This window comes from Vipera ursinii (assembly GCF_947247035.1).
Source record: "Vipera ursinii genome assembly, chromosome: 8".
Lineage (NCBI taxonomy): Eukaryota > Metazoa > Chordata > Lepidosauria > Squamata > Viperidae > Vipera > Vipera ursinii.
The window spans coordinates 1,559,847-1,578,036 of NC_139519.1; the positions used below are offsets into that span (position 1 = coordinate 1,559,847).

Consider the following 18,190-nt stretch of genomic DNA (forward strand, 5'->3'; position numbering starts at 1 on the left):
TGCACGGCATAGCTCATAGCTTCATTGAATTACGCAAGCCCCTTTGCCACGACAAGGCAGTAATCCATGAAGGGCATCTGAAAAATAGACACATACTAAGAACGATGTTTAAGTGGCCAAGAGAAATTTTGCCCAAGAGAGCTTTGTAGGCTCCAGCAGATGACCTGGGTGGAGCTGGATTCAAGAGGCCTCTTTAGATTCTGCAAAATAGATGTTTTCTGAGAACAGCCATAATATACCCCAAACTGTCATTGTGCCCAGATTAGTTGCCATTTTGTTAGCTTAAGCCTACCACAAATCATGGTAGATCTGTGTTTATTGCAGATCAGGTGCTGGTTCTGTCAGGTACAAACTTAGCAAAACAAAGTAAAAGACTTGCAAAAATGAAGCAGACTTCTCAGTGGCAGGAAAGGCACAGATCTGACCTCCAGGTCCCAATCCACCCTCAGCCTTCCCAAATTGATTAGACTCTGGGGTGCACCTTCTTGCTTTCATGCTCATCCCATGGCTCTCCACAAGTGAAAGGACATCCTTGCAATCTTCCCAGCAGCAGGGAGATTCTTTGTCTTGAAGGATTTGCCTTCAAGAGCCTTGCTTTTCTGGGAAGCTTTCTCACCTCATTGCTTGGTGCTGCAACTCCCTTCCTTCCTTCCTTCCTTCCTTCCTTCCTTCCTTCCTTCCTTCCTTCCTTCCTTCCTTCCTTCCTTCCTCCCTCCCTCCCTCCCTTCCTTCCTTCCTCCCTCCCTCCCTCTCTCCCTTCCTTCCTCCTTCTCCAACTGTAGCTTATAAGGACTTGACCCTCACTTGTTTATTGAAAGTGTAGCAAAGAAGGAGCGAATTCACAACTGAGGCGTTGCTTTCCAACTTTTTTACCGCACACATTTTTCTTACAATTCACTGGGCTCTGTTCTACCATCAGCCAAGGTCAATATACTGAAATAAAGCACCTTATATGGCTAACATGCTACTCATTGGCCTTTTTAGGGTCTTGATTGGGGGAAGATCCGCCTCTGGGGTTTTATAATCTCACTGGTATTTATACAGAAGGCATCCCCAGAGCAAAGTCCCTGAGGAAAGGAATTTTCTTCTGCACTCGGTGAGTAAGGTGGAAAGGTTCTGCTCAGGGAGAAGACTGGGAAGGGCTGCCTCTGAAAATTGTGGCTGCTGCTTTTGAAAGTAGAAGTGGTAGTTGGATCCCATCTGGATTGAGAAACAGCAGTCAGGTCTCTGGTGTTTTAGGTCCTCTCAGAGTCCCAGGGAATCTTTGCATAGCCCCCAAAACTCTTGAGTTACTGACAAAGAGATTGTGTTTAATCTTTTGGCAGGTCTCAGTTGCAGGAGGGGTGAAACACCCTCAGCAGCTTCTGTCGTGGCTTCCAGAATGAGGGAAGGGAGGACCTAAATTGGAGGATCAGGAAAAGCTGGATCTGGCAGTTTGGAAACAAACGTTGGGGAAAATTGTGTAGCATTTGGATTGCTATTTCTGAATGTTGCATATGATTCAAGACAGGCAGATCACATGTTATTCCATTCCTACTACCTCCCCAAATTTTTTATTCCGTTACTTTAATACATTTGTATTTTTTAAAAAAATTCCACTGAAATAAGTATCAGTTCCTAGAATCTGACCGTTTGTTCTTTTTTAATGTTACAAAAGTGGGATGTTGTGCCTGGATTTGAAATATAGGGAGAGGCTTTTTTCTAAAAAGGCAGAACTAGAAAAGATTATTTTCATTTTTGGGGAAAGTCTTGGTGTACCTCATGTTTCTCTTTACTTTCACCCATGCTGGAGCTCTCCTCCATAACAGCTTTGTGATTCATGTGCTGAGCTGTTGGGATGGATGGAAAGTTCAGAGGTTGTGGCCATCTACTGACAAGGGACTCTAGCAAATCACCAGGTCTCACATTGCCATGCTTCTTGTGCTAAAAAAGATGGATTGTTTAAATTCATCATAATACCGCATCGTCTGGGGGAGGAAATTAGACATGAAATCCCCCAAACCGGGGATCCCCAACCCACGGGCCACAGCCTGAGATTGGGCCGTAGCCTATTTGGAACAGGACCATGCAAGTGGCAGGTGAGCACATGCATGCAGCTACATTTGCATGAGCGGCGGCACTCATGCGCACGTGCAAAGCCTGCCACTCACACAGAACCATTTCCTCTCCCCCCACACACCGGTCTGCAAAGCCAGAAAGGTTGGGGACCACTAAACCATCATGGATGTTTCTGCTCCTTCCAGGTTTTCATTCAAATACTTTAAGAATTTTACTTTTAGAGAAGCAAATGTTGAGGTTGGGAACATCATCTTTCCTTCCTCTTTCTGTAGCTGGTTAGCTTTAAGAGCTGTGTGGTCTGGGAGACCTTCATTACGTCCTACTTTACCTAAACATGCATTAAGTCCTGAAGTGAGGAGAGAAACACAGCCTGGACTGGGATAGAGCAAAGACTGGAGTCTTTTGGTCTGCAAAAGTGCTGAGCCTGTTTGCCTCTGTTGCCTCTTTGGATATTAGAATGACTTATGGTATCCTTAAAAGCTAAAGATATAAAGCTGAAAGAAAATTTAATTCAAACGCAGCAGTTATTTTTAGTTAGTTGGCAATTGGGAAAAAAGTTGATACAAAATATTAGTTTAATATTACCCAATGATCTTTAGAGATGAATATGAAGTTGCCCTTTGGTCATTAAACTGCACTGGGTCACACAGGACATGTGGAATCTCTAGTGTGGGCTGGGAATTGCTGGTCAAGAATTCCCTGAATGTGAAGGGATGGAACAGAGCATCATCCATTTATTTGGGGTAGACCCAGGTGGAAAGGGCTGTATTTGATTCCAGCAAAGATGCTCACTCTTCTGAGTGTAGAGAGTCATTATGGATTGTACCAATAGCTATTGTACATTCGTAGCCCTGGCCTACATGCTGGCATGGCATGGCATGGCACAGCATAGAACAGAACAGACTAGAATAAGAATAAAGTAGAGTAGAATAGAGTAGAATAAGAATGGAAAGGAATGGAATAGAATAGAATTCTTAATTGGCCAAGTGTGACTGGACACCCAAGGAATTTGTGTCCAGTATATAAGCTCTCAGTATACATACCAACAACAAAGTGATAAATTACAAGATACCAATAGGAGTAGGTAATAAGAAAGGTGAGAAAGAGAACAGCCACACTACATGGATAAATATACTTAGGTAGAAGACAGTGTTGTGGGAATTACGTGTTTAGCAGAATAATGGCACTGGGGGGGGGGGGAAACTGTATGTCTAGTTGTTTTGGCATGCTATGCCCTATTGTGGCATCCTAAGGGAAGGAGTTGAAATAGTTTATGTCCAGGATGTGAGGGGGTCTATAAATATTTTTTCAGTTTCTGGTTCATGCAGCATGCAGGTCCTCGATGGAAGGCAGGGTGGTAGCAATTGTTTTTTCTGCAGTCCTATCTGTTGAAGTGTCTATCTGCCCCATTTGGTTGCTGTGCCAAACCAGACAGTTATAGAAATACAAATGACAGACTCAGTAATTCCTCTGTAGAACTATATCAGCAACTCCTTGATATAATAAGAAGATTTATTTATTTTTGATTTATTTGATGCCCCCCACCTTTTGTACAAGAGCTCAATGGCAGCCTAGTGCCTTCTCATCAGATTTTTTTCAACAAAACCCTATGAGGTGCTGTAGGTTGGCTATGTCATTTCGAAGAGCCATCTAGTGGTAGCAAAGACTTCTTGTTTTCTGTTTTATCCTACTGAAGTTTCTTTGGGACTTTTCCATGCAGTGAAATGCTCTTCTTGTATCAGAGGCATTTTGTCTCAGTTGGGCAAGGAACAGCAGCTGGAGGGCACAGCACAGGCAAAATCCCCATTAGCAATCCTGAGTTCATTTGCTACAAAATTCTCTTGTCCCCATCCATTGCTAATACTTCTCCCTCGAGATACAGCTTCCTTGGGTGCACCTGTAAGGATAAGCTGCAGCTACTATCAATCAAGGCTTCTGGTTTGCCTCTCGAAAAGCTGAAATCCAGTGAGGGGGAGCTGCTAAGATGTCAGCATGATGGGTTTTATAGGCACCAGTAAGTGCAGCACACATATATCTTTTGGGCCTTTCGGGCCTAAATAAAATTGATTGATTGTTGGACATATAGTATGGTTTCCTTCCAGTTAGCCTGTCAAGCAAGGTTCTGCTTAAAGAATCCAAGAAATTGCATTTTGTGATGTAGCAACAAAACTTCTGCAAGAGTTCCTGATCTGCTCCCGCTGGCATTTTTTGGAAGCCCATGCAGAGAGACGTCTCTGTGGCTCAATGCCTTCAGAAACAGTTTCCCCAGATGTGCTTTCTTCCCCTTCTGACTTGGACCTGGGGCTTGCTGTGCTACCTGCCATAAGTCCTGCTGCCGCTGCTTGCCTACCCACCCCAGTTCTTCCAAGCAAAGAACCATCAGCTTCCCAGCACAGCCAAACTATTCTGTCCTTCCAGGTCCCCTGTGAGGTCCCCTGCACCACTTTTTATCGGAGCCATGTGTGAAGAGGAGACAACGGCCTTGGTTTGTGATAATGGCTCTGGGCTGTGCAAGGCTGGCTTTGCTGGGGATGATGCTCCTCGCGCAGTCTTCCCCTCCATTGTGGGCCGCCCACGTCATCAGGTTGGTATCTCAAGCTCTTTTTTGGGGGGTGGGGAGTGATTATGTACTCAGAAGGGGTGCAAAAGCCTGCTAAGGGATCCAGAGCATCAAGATGGTCAGTTCCTCTCCTGCTGAAAACAACCACAGGATCAAAGGTATTCGGAGAAAAGAGGAGATGAAATGCTACTAATTAAAATCTGAAAGGAAAATGCTTCATGTAAGAACAATCAAGAAAATGTACATTAAATGCTAATAATGCAAAAGTCACACATCTCCTGCATTTGGATGTATGAAACTAGCAATCACCCTCAAAATACAACAAGTCAAATGTCTGAAGAAGATTCAGTCTGAGTTGTTTCAACTGCAGACCTTTTAGCATTTTCTATAGGAATGAGATCAGACCCCTAGAAATGGACAGTTTGTTTGGCTCCAGCCTCATCCGGGATCTAAGTCTGATCCTGGAAAAAAGCAGACAGACAGACGTCTTTCTGAATGGATTACAAAATCTCCATTACAAAAGACTTCAGGCTTCTGCTTGAAGCTGTTTTTCCTATTTCTGCCTTTAAAAACATGTTTCTCCCCTTCTCCCTTAGGGGAAATATAATATTCTGCCTCTTTTAATATTCTCCAAAATATTTCATTCTCTAGGAGGGGAGGGGCCTTTTCATACCAGCTCAGCTATGACAACACTCCAATTCTTGTTTGTTAAAGTTTGTGAAAAGGTCAAGCTGCCCTATGAATGTTGGATAGCACTTGGCCCCTTTCTAGGCCAAGGAGTCGAGTCTGCCCTGGCTGGAGAAAATTAAACGTTTTTCAACACTTGTAGTAGGTTCTGCCTCCTTTGCCTGCTTGCCCTTACCCCCTGCCCGGCCTTTGCTTTCTAGGGCGTGATGGTGGGGATGGGCCAGAAAGACAGCTACGTGGGGGACGAGGCCCAAAGCAAGAGAGGAATCCTGACTCTGAAGTACCCCATTGAACATGGCATCATCACCAACTGGGACGACATGGAGAAGGTGGGCTTTTACTCAAAGGATGTATCTGACCTTCAGGTCTTTAAGCAAAATTTCTGACTGGAAGCAGCTGGAGAGAATTCAGGCACACTTTCTTATGCCTTGATTGATTTGTCTGTTGGAATTTAATCAGCTAGTTCAAACCACAACCTGCCAGTTTCCAAGTAAATAAAATTGGAATTGGAGACAGATGTGCATTTAATTGAATTACCCCAGAAAAAAAGCTTCTGGGATGTATGTTAAAGTATGAATCTTTTATATCTGATACACAAAGGGCAACAATACCTTATAAAATGTCATCACTACCAATTCCCACTTAAACCTTTTAAGGCTCTTTTTTTTTCCTGTTTGCTCTTCAGGCCGGTCGGGCAGCCCCAGCCCACCTGATCTGACCACGTAGCGAGCTGGTCAGGTGGTCCCGATCCCAGGGCTGCTGGGAAGGGGAAACCCCCCCACCCCCACGGGCTGCTTCCCCCCCCATGCGGAGGATGCTCTGTGCTGACTGCAGCAAAGCAACCACCGCACCTCCTGCCTCCCCAGCGCCCGAACCTGCCGGGATGCTTGGTTAAATGTCCTACACAGCCAGTTGTCCCTCTGTGAATCATCAGGGAGGAAGGAGCAGGGAAGGAGCACCCGTGGAGGGCCAGCTGAATATGAATAGCCATGGGGAGCCAGCTGCAGTGGGGGTCCCAGTGCTAGAGTAGCTGCGTTTGATCGTTCTAAACCCCCTCCTGCTGCAAATGAAGCTCAGCAACACTGTCCTTTTGTCTAGATCTGGCACCACTCCTTCTACAATGAATTGCGAGTGGCCCCGGAAGAACACCCCACGTTGCTCACAGAGGCACCCCTGAACCCCAAGGCAAATCGAGAGAAGATGACCCAGGTAAATCCTCCATCCCAAGGCTGCTGTGGGAAAGGGCAGATATGTGGGATGGAGCTACTTCGCCTGCATCCTCATGACGGCAAGCAGGCAGAAATCCTGGTTCTGCTGCAAGCTAGTGTCATGGGCAGAACTTGAGATGTTGGTCAACGTGATCTGTGCAAAGAAGGATTTGGGAGGCCCAGAAAGCAGGCAGTTCAGAAGCTTCCTAGGCAAAACCAGAAGTGGAGATCTCCCCTTGGACAGATCCTCTTCATTTTCAAGAGAGTCTTACAGAGGATTGGATCCCCTGTTTTTAGAGTTATAGAGGGTGCCCCTTGGATTTTGCACAACAGCTCCCAAGAATTATTGAGAAAAACCCCTTTCTTAGTGGTTGGTTTCTCCAGTCTTGGACCTGTTCCTGATTTTTGTTTTTCCTCCTCCAGATCATGTTTGAGACCTTTAATGTCCCGGCCATGTACGTTGCCATCCAGGCAGTGTTGTCTCTTTATGCATCTGGCCGAACCACTGGTGAGTACTTCAGTCCTCTGTGTGATTTTGTAACATACATATATACATACATAGTATCATGGTTCCAACAGATGAAACTCTTCAAAGCACTTCAAGGCATTGTTTTCCTTAAAGAATCTTTATTCGAGTAGCATAACATCGGCACAAACATAAGTGAAGGCAAAATTTGAATTCCCCTCCCCTGAACACATAGTATCTAGCACAAATCCCTCCTCTAATTAACAGTCATAAATCACATTCTCCAATTAATTTGAAGTGCAGTCTTTCCCTCCAGTTCTCCAACCCGCCAATTCTTATCATCTCTTATTTCAAAAAACCTTGACTCTCATATTACTGCAATATTGTTATGTCTAACTAACTCCCACACACATTCCTCCTCCTCCCCCCAGCATCAACTAATTCTAACTCTAAGAGTAAAACATAAGAAGGAAAATGGCTGCATCTCCATATGTTGTCAAAGCAAGAACATCCAATGTTAGCAGCATTGACACATAGCATTTAATTCATCACATTTCTACACCACCCATCTCATCTGAAAGACTCTACAACTACAACTACAGCAAATCCAGAAATAAGTCCAACAGCGCTGCTGAAAGGGAAATAAAGCTGTTTAAAGCAGCTGCATTTCTTCCTGGGGCTGCAAGAACCTGGCATTTGCTTTAAAGGCTTGCTTAGAAGGGCTCCATGGACATCTTCTACCAGCTGCTTCCCCTTACCAATCTGCTCCAGCTTTCCCTGCTGGTACTTGGAACATGATAAATGCAACTTCTAGCCAGGCTGGTTTAATCTCTTGTCTGGATTCTTTAGGTGAAGCCATAGCCAATTGGCCTTATGCAAGTTTATAAGCTTGTGCTGGAGATCAATACTTATAATGGGCAAAGTCTCAATGGCCTCTAAGGGCAGGTCTCCAGCTACCTTGGACCCCTATGAATGCTCCAAGGGACTTCAGGCTAGGGAAGGGAGGCTGTGACGGTAGCCTTAAGCCACACACAAATGGGCATCTCTCTTGAGGTTTTACACACCCTGCTTTTGCTAGTAGGTGGGAGGAAAAAAATATTTTCCCCTTTTTTTTTAATTTCAAGGTATCGTCCTGGACTCTGGTGATGGTGTCACTCACAATGTGCCCATTTATGAAGGTTATGCCCTGCCTCATGCAATTATGCGCCTGGACCTGGCTGGCCGGGATCTTACGGACTACCTCATGAAAATCCTTACAGAGAGAGGCTACTCTTTTGTCACCACCGGTAAGGTGGGATTGAGACTACTTAGGCTCTGCAGTGATGTGGAGGGGAGACTGTATTAGCATTTCTTTCTCTGCCAAGGAAGAAAACGGCTCTTCTTTCAGGGAACAAAGTCCTTCATGCCCATGTACAAAGCCAGGCTGGAGTGAGCATGGTCTGGATGACATGGCAATTTAATGGATGCATAGCTGCCCTGAAGAGTGTCCTAAAAGCAGACACAGCCCTCAGAATGATCTTAAGAGGTTGGGAAAATGGGTTGAAAGCAAAGTTTATCCAAGAACAAGTTAAGGTTTTGCACTCAGGGCATAGAATGCAATGTAAGGTGGAGGATACTTTGCCTGGTAATGGCATCTATTGGACAGTTCTTGGAATAATTGATGGCAAGCTGAATCTGAACCATAAGTATGAAGGGACTGTGACGGTAGCAAATGCAACTTTAGGCTGCACCAACGGAAATATAATTTCTAAACCCTGGGAAGTAATCATTCCACTCTGTTTTATTAACTAGAAACTAAGTCTGATAAAGGTAGATTGAAGGAGCTGCATATGCTTAGTCTTGAGAAAGGAGAAGTCTGGAGGGAGAAATGCGTGATGGCCCCCTGAAGGATGTCACGTAGAAGAAGCTCAGAACTTATGCTCTCTTTTTACAGAAAGCCGGACACCACAGAAGGGTTTTAATTTTCCAGAAGATAGATTCTGATTTCTAAAAAGTCAAGCAGTTTGATCCAGAGAGGTGATATTCTCCCCTTCACTGGAAGTTTACAGGTGGAAGCAGCAGAGCTTTAATTTTAATTCCTGCTTGGAGGCTTAGTTTGTGATGTGACTGGTGATTTTATGACATGTCATCTCTGTGTAGATGAGCCCATTTTATAGGTCTACATCATGACTTCCATGCAAGGATCTTTATGGCTACAGTGAGGATCAGCGAGTGCAGGTTCCCTCCCACAAAGCTACACTTCCCAGGAAATCATTGGGAAAAACCCTGCTTTCACCTAAGAGAAAAACATATTTATTTTATTAAATTAATTTGCTGCTCTTCTAGTTGTCACAGGACTTTGGGCAACTTACAAAGTTAGTTTGTTTATATTTCATCTTTGTTAACCACCCATCTCTCTCAGAGCTGGTAAATAAGGACACAGATATGCTACCATTATATTTTTTTGTCAGTCACCAAGATCTGGTTTTACTTTGTCACCCAAACTTCAAACAGCTTGGAGTTTGATTGACACAATAGGCCTCAAAGCTTGACCAAAGAGTTGAATGTGCTTGTTTCAGTCTGCTGTACCTGATGCTTGACAGACCAAATCAGCAGCTTACCTCCTGCTGAAAGTCAAGCACTCAGCGTCTAGGTCCCCACCTTCATTCAGCCCAAGGAACATAGAAAATAGAACACCAGAGTTAGAAGGGACCTTGGAGATCTTCTAGTCCAGGGCTTTTCAACCTTTGACCCATTGTGCTACTTTTAGGATATGGCAACATCCGAGTACCACCAGTCACCTAGCAAGGTGTCAAAAACTTGATGACCAAAAAAAAAAGGAAAAAAGTGATGAAGTACAGGTAGTCCTCGATTTACAACTGTTTGCTTAGTGACTGTTTGAAGTTACAATGACACTGAAAAAGTTCCCCCCAAGCCACAGCCGAGCAAGACACCTGCCTGCCTGCCCGGCGGTGCTCTTCCTCCTGTCCAAGGTTTTCATTGTTGTGAGCATTTCTGTTGAGGATTGGCAGCGGGGGTGGGGTGGGGGGGTGTTTGGTTTTTATTCCCCCGGTCTGCTGGATGGTTGCAGCAGGTTTTGGTCACTTCACATGACCCTGGGACACTGTTACTGTCATAAATATGGATCAGTTGCCAAGCATCTGAATGTAAATCACAAGACCATGGAGATGCTGCAACATTCCAGCTGATCGGCGCTTCTTCTGGGCTCAGAAGCGCCAGGATCAGCAGTGAGCTCCAGCTGGAGCCTGGTGCTGATCCTGGCGCTTCCACTGAGCCCTGACAGCCCTGCAGCTCCAGTCATCTCGCTCAGGCTTATGCGGTTCAGCTCATTCCCCTCCCCCACTACCACTTTTCTAGGATGGTCGTGTACCACCTGCCAGGTGCCAATGTACCACAGGTGGTACCCGTACCACTGGATGAAAAGCCCTGTTCTAGTCCAACTCCTTGCTCAAGCAGGAAAGCTTATACCATTTCAGACAAATGGCTGTCCAGTCTGTTCTTAAAAGCCTCCAATGATGGAGTACCCATGACTTCTGAAGGCAAGCTGTTCCACTGGTTGATTTGATTTTTTACAATAACAATCTTTGTTACTTGGTAAACAACGTGTTGTCTGGATTCATATATTTAACAATCATTAATAGTTAATTTCTATGATTTCATAATCAACATCCTAACTAGAAATACCTTTCCTTGATCCTTCTTCCAATAATATTCTCCTTTTACCAACATTAAGCAATTATAGTTCTTAGTATTTTCAATACATATAAAGTTGAATATAAAGATTTTTCTAATATTTATACGAATAATGGTAACATCAATCTTTTCAAATCAGCTTGCTTTATAATTTGCCAAAAATTATCATGTAAATTGCTGTAGATCCTGTTTTCAGAATTCTTGTTTAAGCTTAATTTTCCCTCACTAGTCAAAACATTTCTTGTCAATTATTATTTTTTCAAAATTGATTATATTTAAATATCCAAAACATTTCATACATTTAAATCATTCCAGTATTTTACGTTTCCCATATCATAAAAAAATACTATACTATTTATGAATCACATCTCTCTTACTATGAAACCCATTCATGTCCATAATTTAACTATTCCTTCAACCATATTCAAACAAGGGTTTAGTCATGTAGTACTCCGTCTGTTAGATCACATTATCTCTCTTGAGTCTGGCTCTCGCCACCTTCTTTGGCCAGGCAGCTTTCTGGGTCAGTGTGTTCAGCTTGCCAGGGGATTCTTCCTGTATTTTTATAAGTGTTGTTAAAAATGGGAAAGACAAATTGAGTAAGGTGCTTTTGAGGGGGAATTTCACCCTTTATATTCGTTTAGAAGCCTCCACTTTCCTTCTCCTTCAATTTCTCTTTTCATCTTTTGTCTCCCAAGCTCTAGTGCAGACATGTCAAACACAAGGCCCGGCGGCCAGATCCGGCCCGCGAAGTGGTTTCATGTGGCCCCTGAAGCCATCCTGGAAACAGTGAAGGAACTGCCCCCACTGCCTTGGCCCTGGCCCAGAGACCCTCAGATCTGTCCCACTCCTGCCCAGGCCCCCATAGGCACCCTTGATGCCAACGATGTAGAGCTAGCCACGCCCACCCAGCAGGCCATATGCACTCTAGCCACGCCCACTCAGTAGGCCACGCCCACCCTGGCCACACCCACCCGGCCCCCTGAGGGCAACCGCAATGCTGATGCGGCCCTCAATGAAACTGAGTTTGACACCCCTGCTCTAGTGGTTCTGCTGACATCTCTAGTCCATTTTATCAAATCTTCTTTCTTATCCTCAGTTTTGTTTTGAAGTCCTGAAAAATAAAATATCTTTTCCATTTCCAATATTATGGTAAAATCTTGCAGATTTTTCTTTGTCTGGGTTAAACTGTGATTTTCTTCGTTTGTAGACTCCATCTTTGGGTCATTGCATTGGCTCTTTTTATGGCTGCAGCACAGTGCTGGCTTACATTTAAGTGACTGACCACTAGGACTCCAAGATCCCTCTCAAAGTTACTGCTAGTGAGCCATGTTTCATCTAATCTTTACCTGTACATTTGGTATTTCTTGCCTAAATGTAAAACTGTATTTTTCTCACCATTGAATTCCATTTTGTTCATGTCTATCATGATTCATCTGGTTAAACTTCTGGGGAGTTGGCTATGCCTGCCAGCTTGGTGTCATCTGCAGATCTGAAAAGTTCCCCTTCTATTCCCTCATTTAAATTGTTTATGGAGATATTGAAGAGTCCTGGGCCTAAAACAGAATCTTGTGGTACCTCACTGCTTACTTCTCTTCATGTAGATGTAGTTCCATTAAGGATTACTTGTTGAGTGCAGTTTGTCAGCGAGTTACAAATCCATCTGGTGGTGATGCTGTCTATCCCGCATTTTGCTGGTCCACTGATTTTGTCATTTTATCAATTTGTTTGGCATGATTAATTTTTGACAAACCCTGGTTATAATTTTGCTTGCTTCTAGGTGTTGCTTGATTATCTTTTCCAGTATCTTCCCGGGTATTGATGTTAGGCTGATTGGTCTGTAGTTTCCTGCATCTGTTTTTTTTTTTTTTTTTGAAAATGGGAGCCATATCAGCTCTTTTCCAGTCCTCTGGTAGTTCCACGGTGCTCCAGGATCTTTGCAAGATACGGTACACTGTTTCCATAATCATTTCTGCCAGCTTCTTCAAAACCCTGGGATGTTCAGGACCTGGTGATTTGAACTTGTCTAGAGAGAACAAGTGTTATCTTATCATTTTGTTGCTGATTTTAATTTGTATTCCTAGTCTGTCTTTTGTTCTGTTCTATTTCCATTAGGTTGGGCTAGTTTTTCTTTTTGTGTGAAGACAGATGCAAAGAAAGAATTACGCAGCTCTGCTTTTTCCATGCTGCCCATTACTTCCTTGCCATCTTCTCCCATCAGTGGACCAATTGTTTCCTTGACTTTTTTGTTTTTTATATGTTGAAAGAAACTTTAAAATTATTTTTGACATTATATTTTGACTTAATTCATTCTGAGCCTTTGCTTTCCTGACTTCATATTTGCAGGTTCGGGTTATATATTGGTATAATATAAAATCTTTCCATTTTTTATATCTATCTTTTTTGTCTTTCACTTTATCAGAGAGAGATCTTTGTGCAACCATACTGGTTTCTTCTTGGATTTCTGGTTTTTCTCTTTCAGTGGTATTGTGCTGGACTGAGCTTTAATAATCACATTTTTAGTGTTTCCTGAGCTTCTTAGTTGTTTTCCTCTGTAAGATTTTCATCTATGGAATCCTTCGGAAGCTCTAAGTTTGTTGAAATCAGCTCTTTTAATCTAAGATCCTAGTTTGATAATGTTCTATTGCTTGTGTTTGCATTGAATTGAATTTCAATATGACACGGTCACACTCCCCCGAAGTTCCTGCAACTTCAACACCCTCTAATTTCTTCTCTCTTAGTAAGAATAAGGTCCATTACTGTATAGCCTCTAGTTCCCTCCTCTACCTTTTGGATGACTAGGTTGTCAACTAAGTTTGTTAGGAATCTGTTCAATTTCTCACTTGGTGCAGAGTTTGTCTCCTTACTACTGTGGTGTGTTTGTTAATGGGCAAAAAGTTCATCTATTTCTTCTGCTTGGTTGGGTGGCCTGTAGTATCCACCTATGGCAATGTCATTCTTTTTTCCTTTTATGTTGACCTGTATGCATTCTAGAGGACTTTCATCCTTTGTTGTGTGCATGGCTGTAGAGAGGAAGTGATCTCTACAAATAATACAGCTCCACCTTCTCTTTTGTTTGGTCAGTTTCTTTTGAATAGTTTGTATCCTTGTATCCTTCCATCAGTGAATTCCAGTTGTCAGTTTCATCCCACCAAGTTTCAGTGACGGCAACTGAAACTTGGTGTACTGCCCAAGTTTACTAGTACTTCAAGTTCATCCTGTTTGTTCCCTAAACTGAGTGTTAGTGTATAGGCATCTCACTCCTTTGTGGCTAACCCTGGGTATGCTTCCTACATCTCCTACTTTGCATCTGAGTTTTTCTTCCTTCCTTCCACTCCCTATCTCCTTGTTTGTCTGGTTGTCTTGGGGTTTATGCTTGGTATTAAATCCTAAAGATCCTAAAGATTGGTCACCCTCCCCCTTCAGTTTAGTTTAAAGCCCGTCAGATAAGCTGAGCCAGTTGTTTTCCAAGTACATTCTTCCCAATTCTTGTGAGGTGCAGCCCATCCCTTGCCAGAAGCCCTTCGTGTAGGTAATGCAGACCCTGGTCTAGGAATGCGAAGTTCTCTCGGCAGCACCAGCTTTTGAGCCAGTGGAACTTCCAGACCGGCTCATTGGCTGGCGTCAGACATCCAAAAAGCTGTAGCCTTATTCTAGAATGATGGCCCTTGCAGTCACAGGGATTGGATGTCATAGCCCTTAAGAATAAAAGCACTAGGACAGATGACTGATGTCACAGCTATGAGATGCAGCTGGATGTTTTGCTGCTGAATGTGTGATCAAACAGCAACTTTTACAGTACTCTACTGCCCTTAAAATGATAACTAAAATTAGACTATATTGGAACTCTAGTATAGCCTGGCCCAGTTATGGTCATATTAATGATGTAACTCTAAAGATTGTCACAATTCTATCTGCATTTAGTCAATTAGTCAATTACTATATTGATTTTTTTTAGATTTCTATCCCTCCTTTTTCTTCAGGATCCAAGTGGTTTGCATGGAAACTTGCTTTTATTTTATCCCCCAACAACAGTCCTGTGCAGAGGATGGGAATAAGAGAGAACAACTGACCAGTGCTGAGAAAAGGCTTGAAAGTGGGTCTGCCCAGTGCAGGACATGGAACAATCCACTGCATGTTTTAGGTTTTATATATCAAGCCTGTGGTTAAAACAAGCTAGTTCAGGACTGTGTGGCTTCTAACAGACCACGGATTAGTGCAGGACATATCTGCAACTTGGCCCTGGGCTCAGAGGAGCCTATTTCAGTTTGTACGTGCCTTACACCTGCATGTTCAGTGCCCTGCTGGGGGCTGCTGCAGGTGCAACCGGCCTGTGTCTTCCACAGCTGAAAGAGAAATTGTGCGGGACATCAAGGAGAAGTTGTGCTATGTCGCCCTGGATTTTGAGAATGAGATGGCAATGGCAGCTTCCTCATCATCCCTGGAGAAAAGTTATGAACTGCCTGATGGACAAGTCATCACCATTGGCAACGAGCGGTTCCGTTGCCCTGAAACCCTCTTCCAGCCCTCATTCATTGGTGAGTCTCTACTGTGGAGGAGGGTCAGCTGGGGGCATCTTAGCATCATTGACAAAGTGCCTCTTTCTGGATAAAGGAAGGATAGGAGCTGTGATGGCACAGTGGTCAGAGTGCAGCATTGCAGGCTACTTCTGCTGATTGCCAGCTGCCAGCAGTTCGGCATTTCGTTTCTCACTGGCTCAAGGTTGACTCAGCTTTCCATCCTTCCGAGGTCGGTAAAATGAGGACCTGGATTGTTGGGGGCAACAGGCTGACTCTTATATGCCACTTGGAGAGGACTGTAAAGCACTGTGAAGCGGTATATAAGTCTAAGTGTTATTGCTATTGCTAAAGAATGAATGGAAGGAAATTTATTTATTTATTTATTTATTTAGTTACATTTATATACCGCCCTTTCCCTGAGGACTCAGGGCGGTTTACAGGGAATTAAAAAATCCACCATACAAAAGTTAAAAACCAAATTAAAAAATATTAAATTGACCCTGTACACTTAAAACCCCAATTAAAAATTTCTCCTCAGCCTGGGCCCGAGAGCTCAAAGAGCCAGGTCTTCAGGCCCCGGTGGAATGATCGGAGGTCGGGGGCAGTTCTCAGCTCCACCGGCAGCTGGTTCCAGAGGGCAGGCGCTCCCACTGAGAAGGCCCTATCCCTGGGTGTCACCCGCCGGCAGTCTCTTACCGGCGGAACCCTGAGCAGACCCTCCCTGTGGGAGCGCACTGGGCGAAGGGCGTTTGATGCCGGCAGCAGGTGTTCCCTCAAATAGCCCAGACCCAGGCCATGTAGGGCTTTATAGGTAATAACCAGCACCTTGAATTTCACCCGGAGGGCAACCGGAAGCCAATGCAGCTCGCGGAGTAGAGGTGTTACATGGGAGTATCGGGAGACCCCCATTACAACTCGCGCGGCCGCATTCTGCACCAGTTGAAGCCTCCGAGTGGTCTTCAAGGGCAGCCCCATGTAGAGAGCGTTACAGTAGTCCAAAGGAAATAAACTCCTTTGCAGTGAAACTGTAGGAAACACTAAAGTCACATTTTCAGTGAAGCTAGCCATTATATGCCAGTTAGCAATGACAAATCCTAAAGGCTTTTGTTTTTCTGTTGTACATGATGGTCAGACAAGCCAACATGGCACCCACAATGGTGCAATCAAAACCCAGCCTCTTTTTATATGTGTTGCATATCCCCTTGGCCATTACTACCCGAACACTAGTGCTGGAAACGAGAGGGGCACAGATCTTTTCCAAAGATATTCTGCAGAAAGAAATTGTGCCCAGTAGTAGTATTTGGGGTAGTGACAGTGATAAACCAAGGTGAACGGTTGATGCAAAAATCCTCCTTGAAGCTAGAGAGGGAATTCTAGATCAATTCTGAAACCTCACTGGAATTGGGATGGTGCCCCTGTGATCTTGTACTTTCTCCACAGGCATGGAATCAGCTGGTATTCATGAGACGACATACAATTCTATCATGAAATGTGACATTGACATCCGCAAGGACCTCTATGCCAACAACGTTCTTTCAGGTGGCACCACCATGTATCCTGGCATTGCAGACAGAATGCAGAAGGAAATAACTGCCTTGGCTCCCAGCACAATGAAGATAAAGGCAAGCTACTCTGGGGTGTACTTTGGGGTTCAGCCCAGGGTCCCCAACCCCTAGGTTGTGGCCTGGTGCTGGGCTGTGACCTGTCCTGAACCAGACCGCGCAAGCAGCAGGCATGGACAGACAGCTCCATTTGTGCAAGCGACATTCCTGTGAAGCTCCATTTGTACAAGCGGCAGGTGCGCCCACCACTCGCATAAATGGAGTTTCATTTAAGACAGCTGTAAGACAGCTGTTCTCATGGATCTGGGTTTCTCTACCACCAAAATGTGAGATCTGTAATCCACTTGCTTGCTCCTAACCCTTTTGAAAATCTTTCCACAGATCATTGCTCCTCCTGAGCGCAAATATTCTGTTTGGATTGGAGGTTCCATTCTGGCCTCTCTCTCCACCTTCCAGCAGATGTGGATAAGCAAACCAGAATATGACGAAGCCGGCCCTTCCATTGTGCACCGGAAGTGCTTCTAAAGAACAAAACCAGATTATTCTCAGATCAGAAGACTCCTTTCTTCTTTCTTTGCATTGAGTTCTGAACCTTGCAAGGAGCATTAAACACTGTTTTTCAAGCCTTTTCTCTGTCCTTGTTATTTTAGCTGCTTTCAATAAATATCTTAGTGCTTTATCATATACAGGTAGTCCTCAACGTACGACCACAATGAAGCCCAAAATTTCTCTTGTTAAGTGAGACATTTGTTAAGTGAATTTTGCCCCAATTTATGACCATTCTTACCACAGTTGTTAAGTGAAACATACAGTTGTTCAATTAGTTTCACAGTTATTAAGCAAATTTGGTTTGCCCATTGACTTTCCTTGTCAGAAGGTTGCAAAAGGTGATCATGTGACCCTGGGACACTGTGACCGTCATAAATATGAGTCAGCCATGATTTTGTGATAAAAGATTTATACCAACACTTAGATAAAGCTATTTATGTCACTTTGAAAAGATTTCCAGCTTTCAGGAAAATAAATATGTATGATTTCTCAATAGAAGCAGGTACATAAATACAACCCAGTGGAAAAGTTTCTGTTCAGCAACCTCATACTGTATAAGAACAGACAGATGGGAGCCACAAGTTATATCTATCATTAAGGTTTCATTTGTACTTTTTGACATCATGTATACTGATTGCTGATAAATAAATTGGTATTGTAGTAACATTAAATATATAATCCTATAATCTTTAACATTCATCACCTACTGCCAGCGTCAACACCCCTCCGTCCTGTGTGCTCCCACAGAGAGGGCCTCCTCAGGGTGCCACCGGTCAGAGAATGCTGGCTGGTGACCCCCAGGGGGAGAGCATTCTCGGTGGGTGCGCCAATCCTCTGGAACCGCTTACCAGCCGAAATCCGGATGGCCCCCGACCTTCGCACCTTTC

The 18,190-nt window shown here is 43.9% G+C and overlaps 1 protein-coding gene across 2 annotated transcripts; it reads left to right on the forward strand.

Moving 5' to 3' along the window:
• The first annotated feature begins 1,040 nt into the window (after positions 1-1,040).
• ACTG2 (actin gamma 2, smooth muscle) lies at positions 1,041-17,382 on the forward strand. Of its 2 annotated transcripts, none has more exons than XM_083368709.1 (9): positions 1,041-1,096; positions 4,477-4,642; positions 5,506-5,634; positions 6,404-6,514; positions 6,937-7,021; positions 8,104-8,265; positions 15,019-15,210; positions 16,633-16,814; positions 17,136-17,382. In XM_083368709.1, exons 2-9 carry the CDS (start codon positions 4,517-4,519, stop codon positions 17,277-17,279), a joined length of 1,131 nt encoding a protein of 376 aa, XP_083224835.1. In that variant the 5' UTR covers positions 1,041-1,096; positions 4,477-4,516; the 3' UTR covers positions 17,280-17,382. The 2 variants fall into 2 exon arrangements, with proteins under 2 accessions (XP_083224835.1, XP_083224834.1); XM_083368708.1 differs by lacking the exon at positions 1,041-1,096 and adding an exon at positions 1,197-4,072.
• Positions 17,383-18,190: the final 808 nt, after the last annotated feature.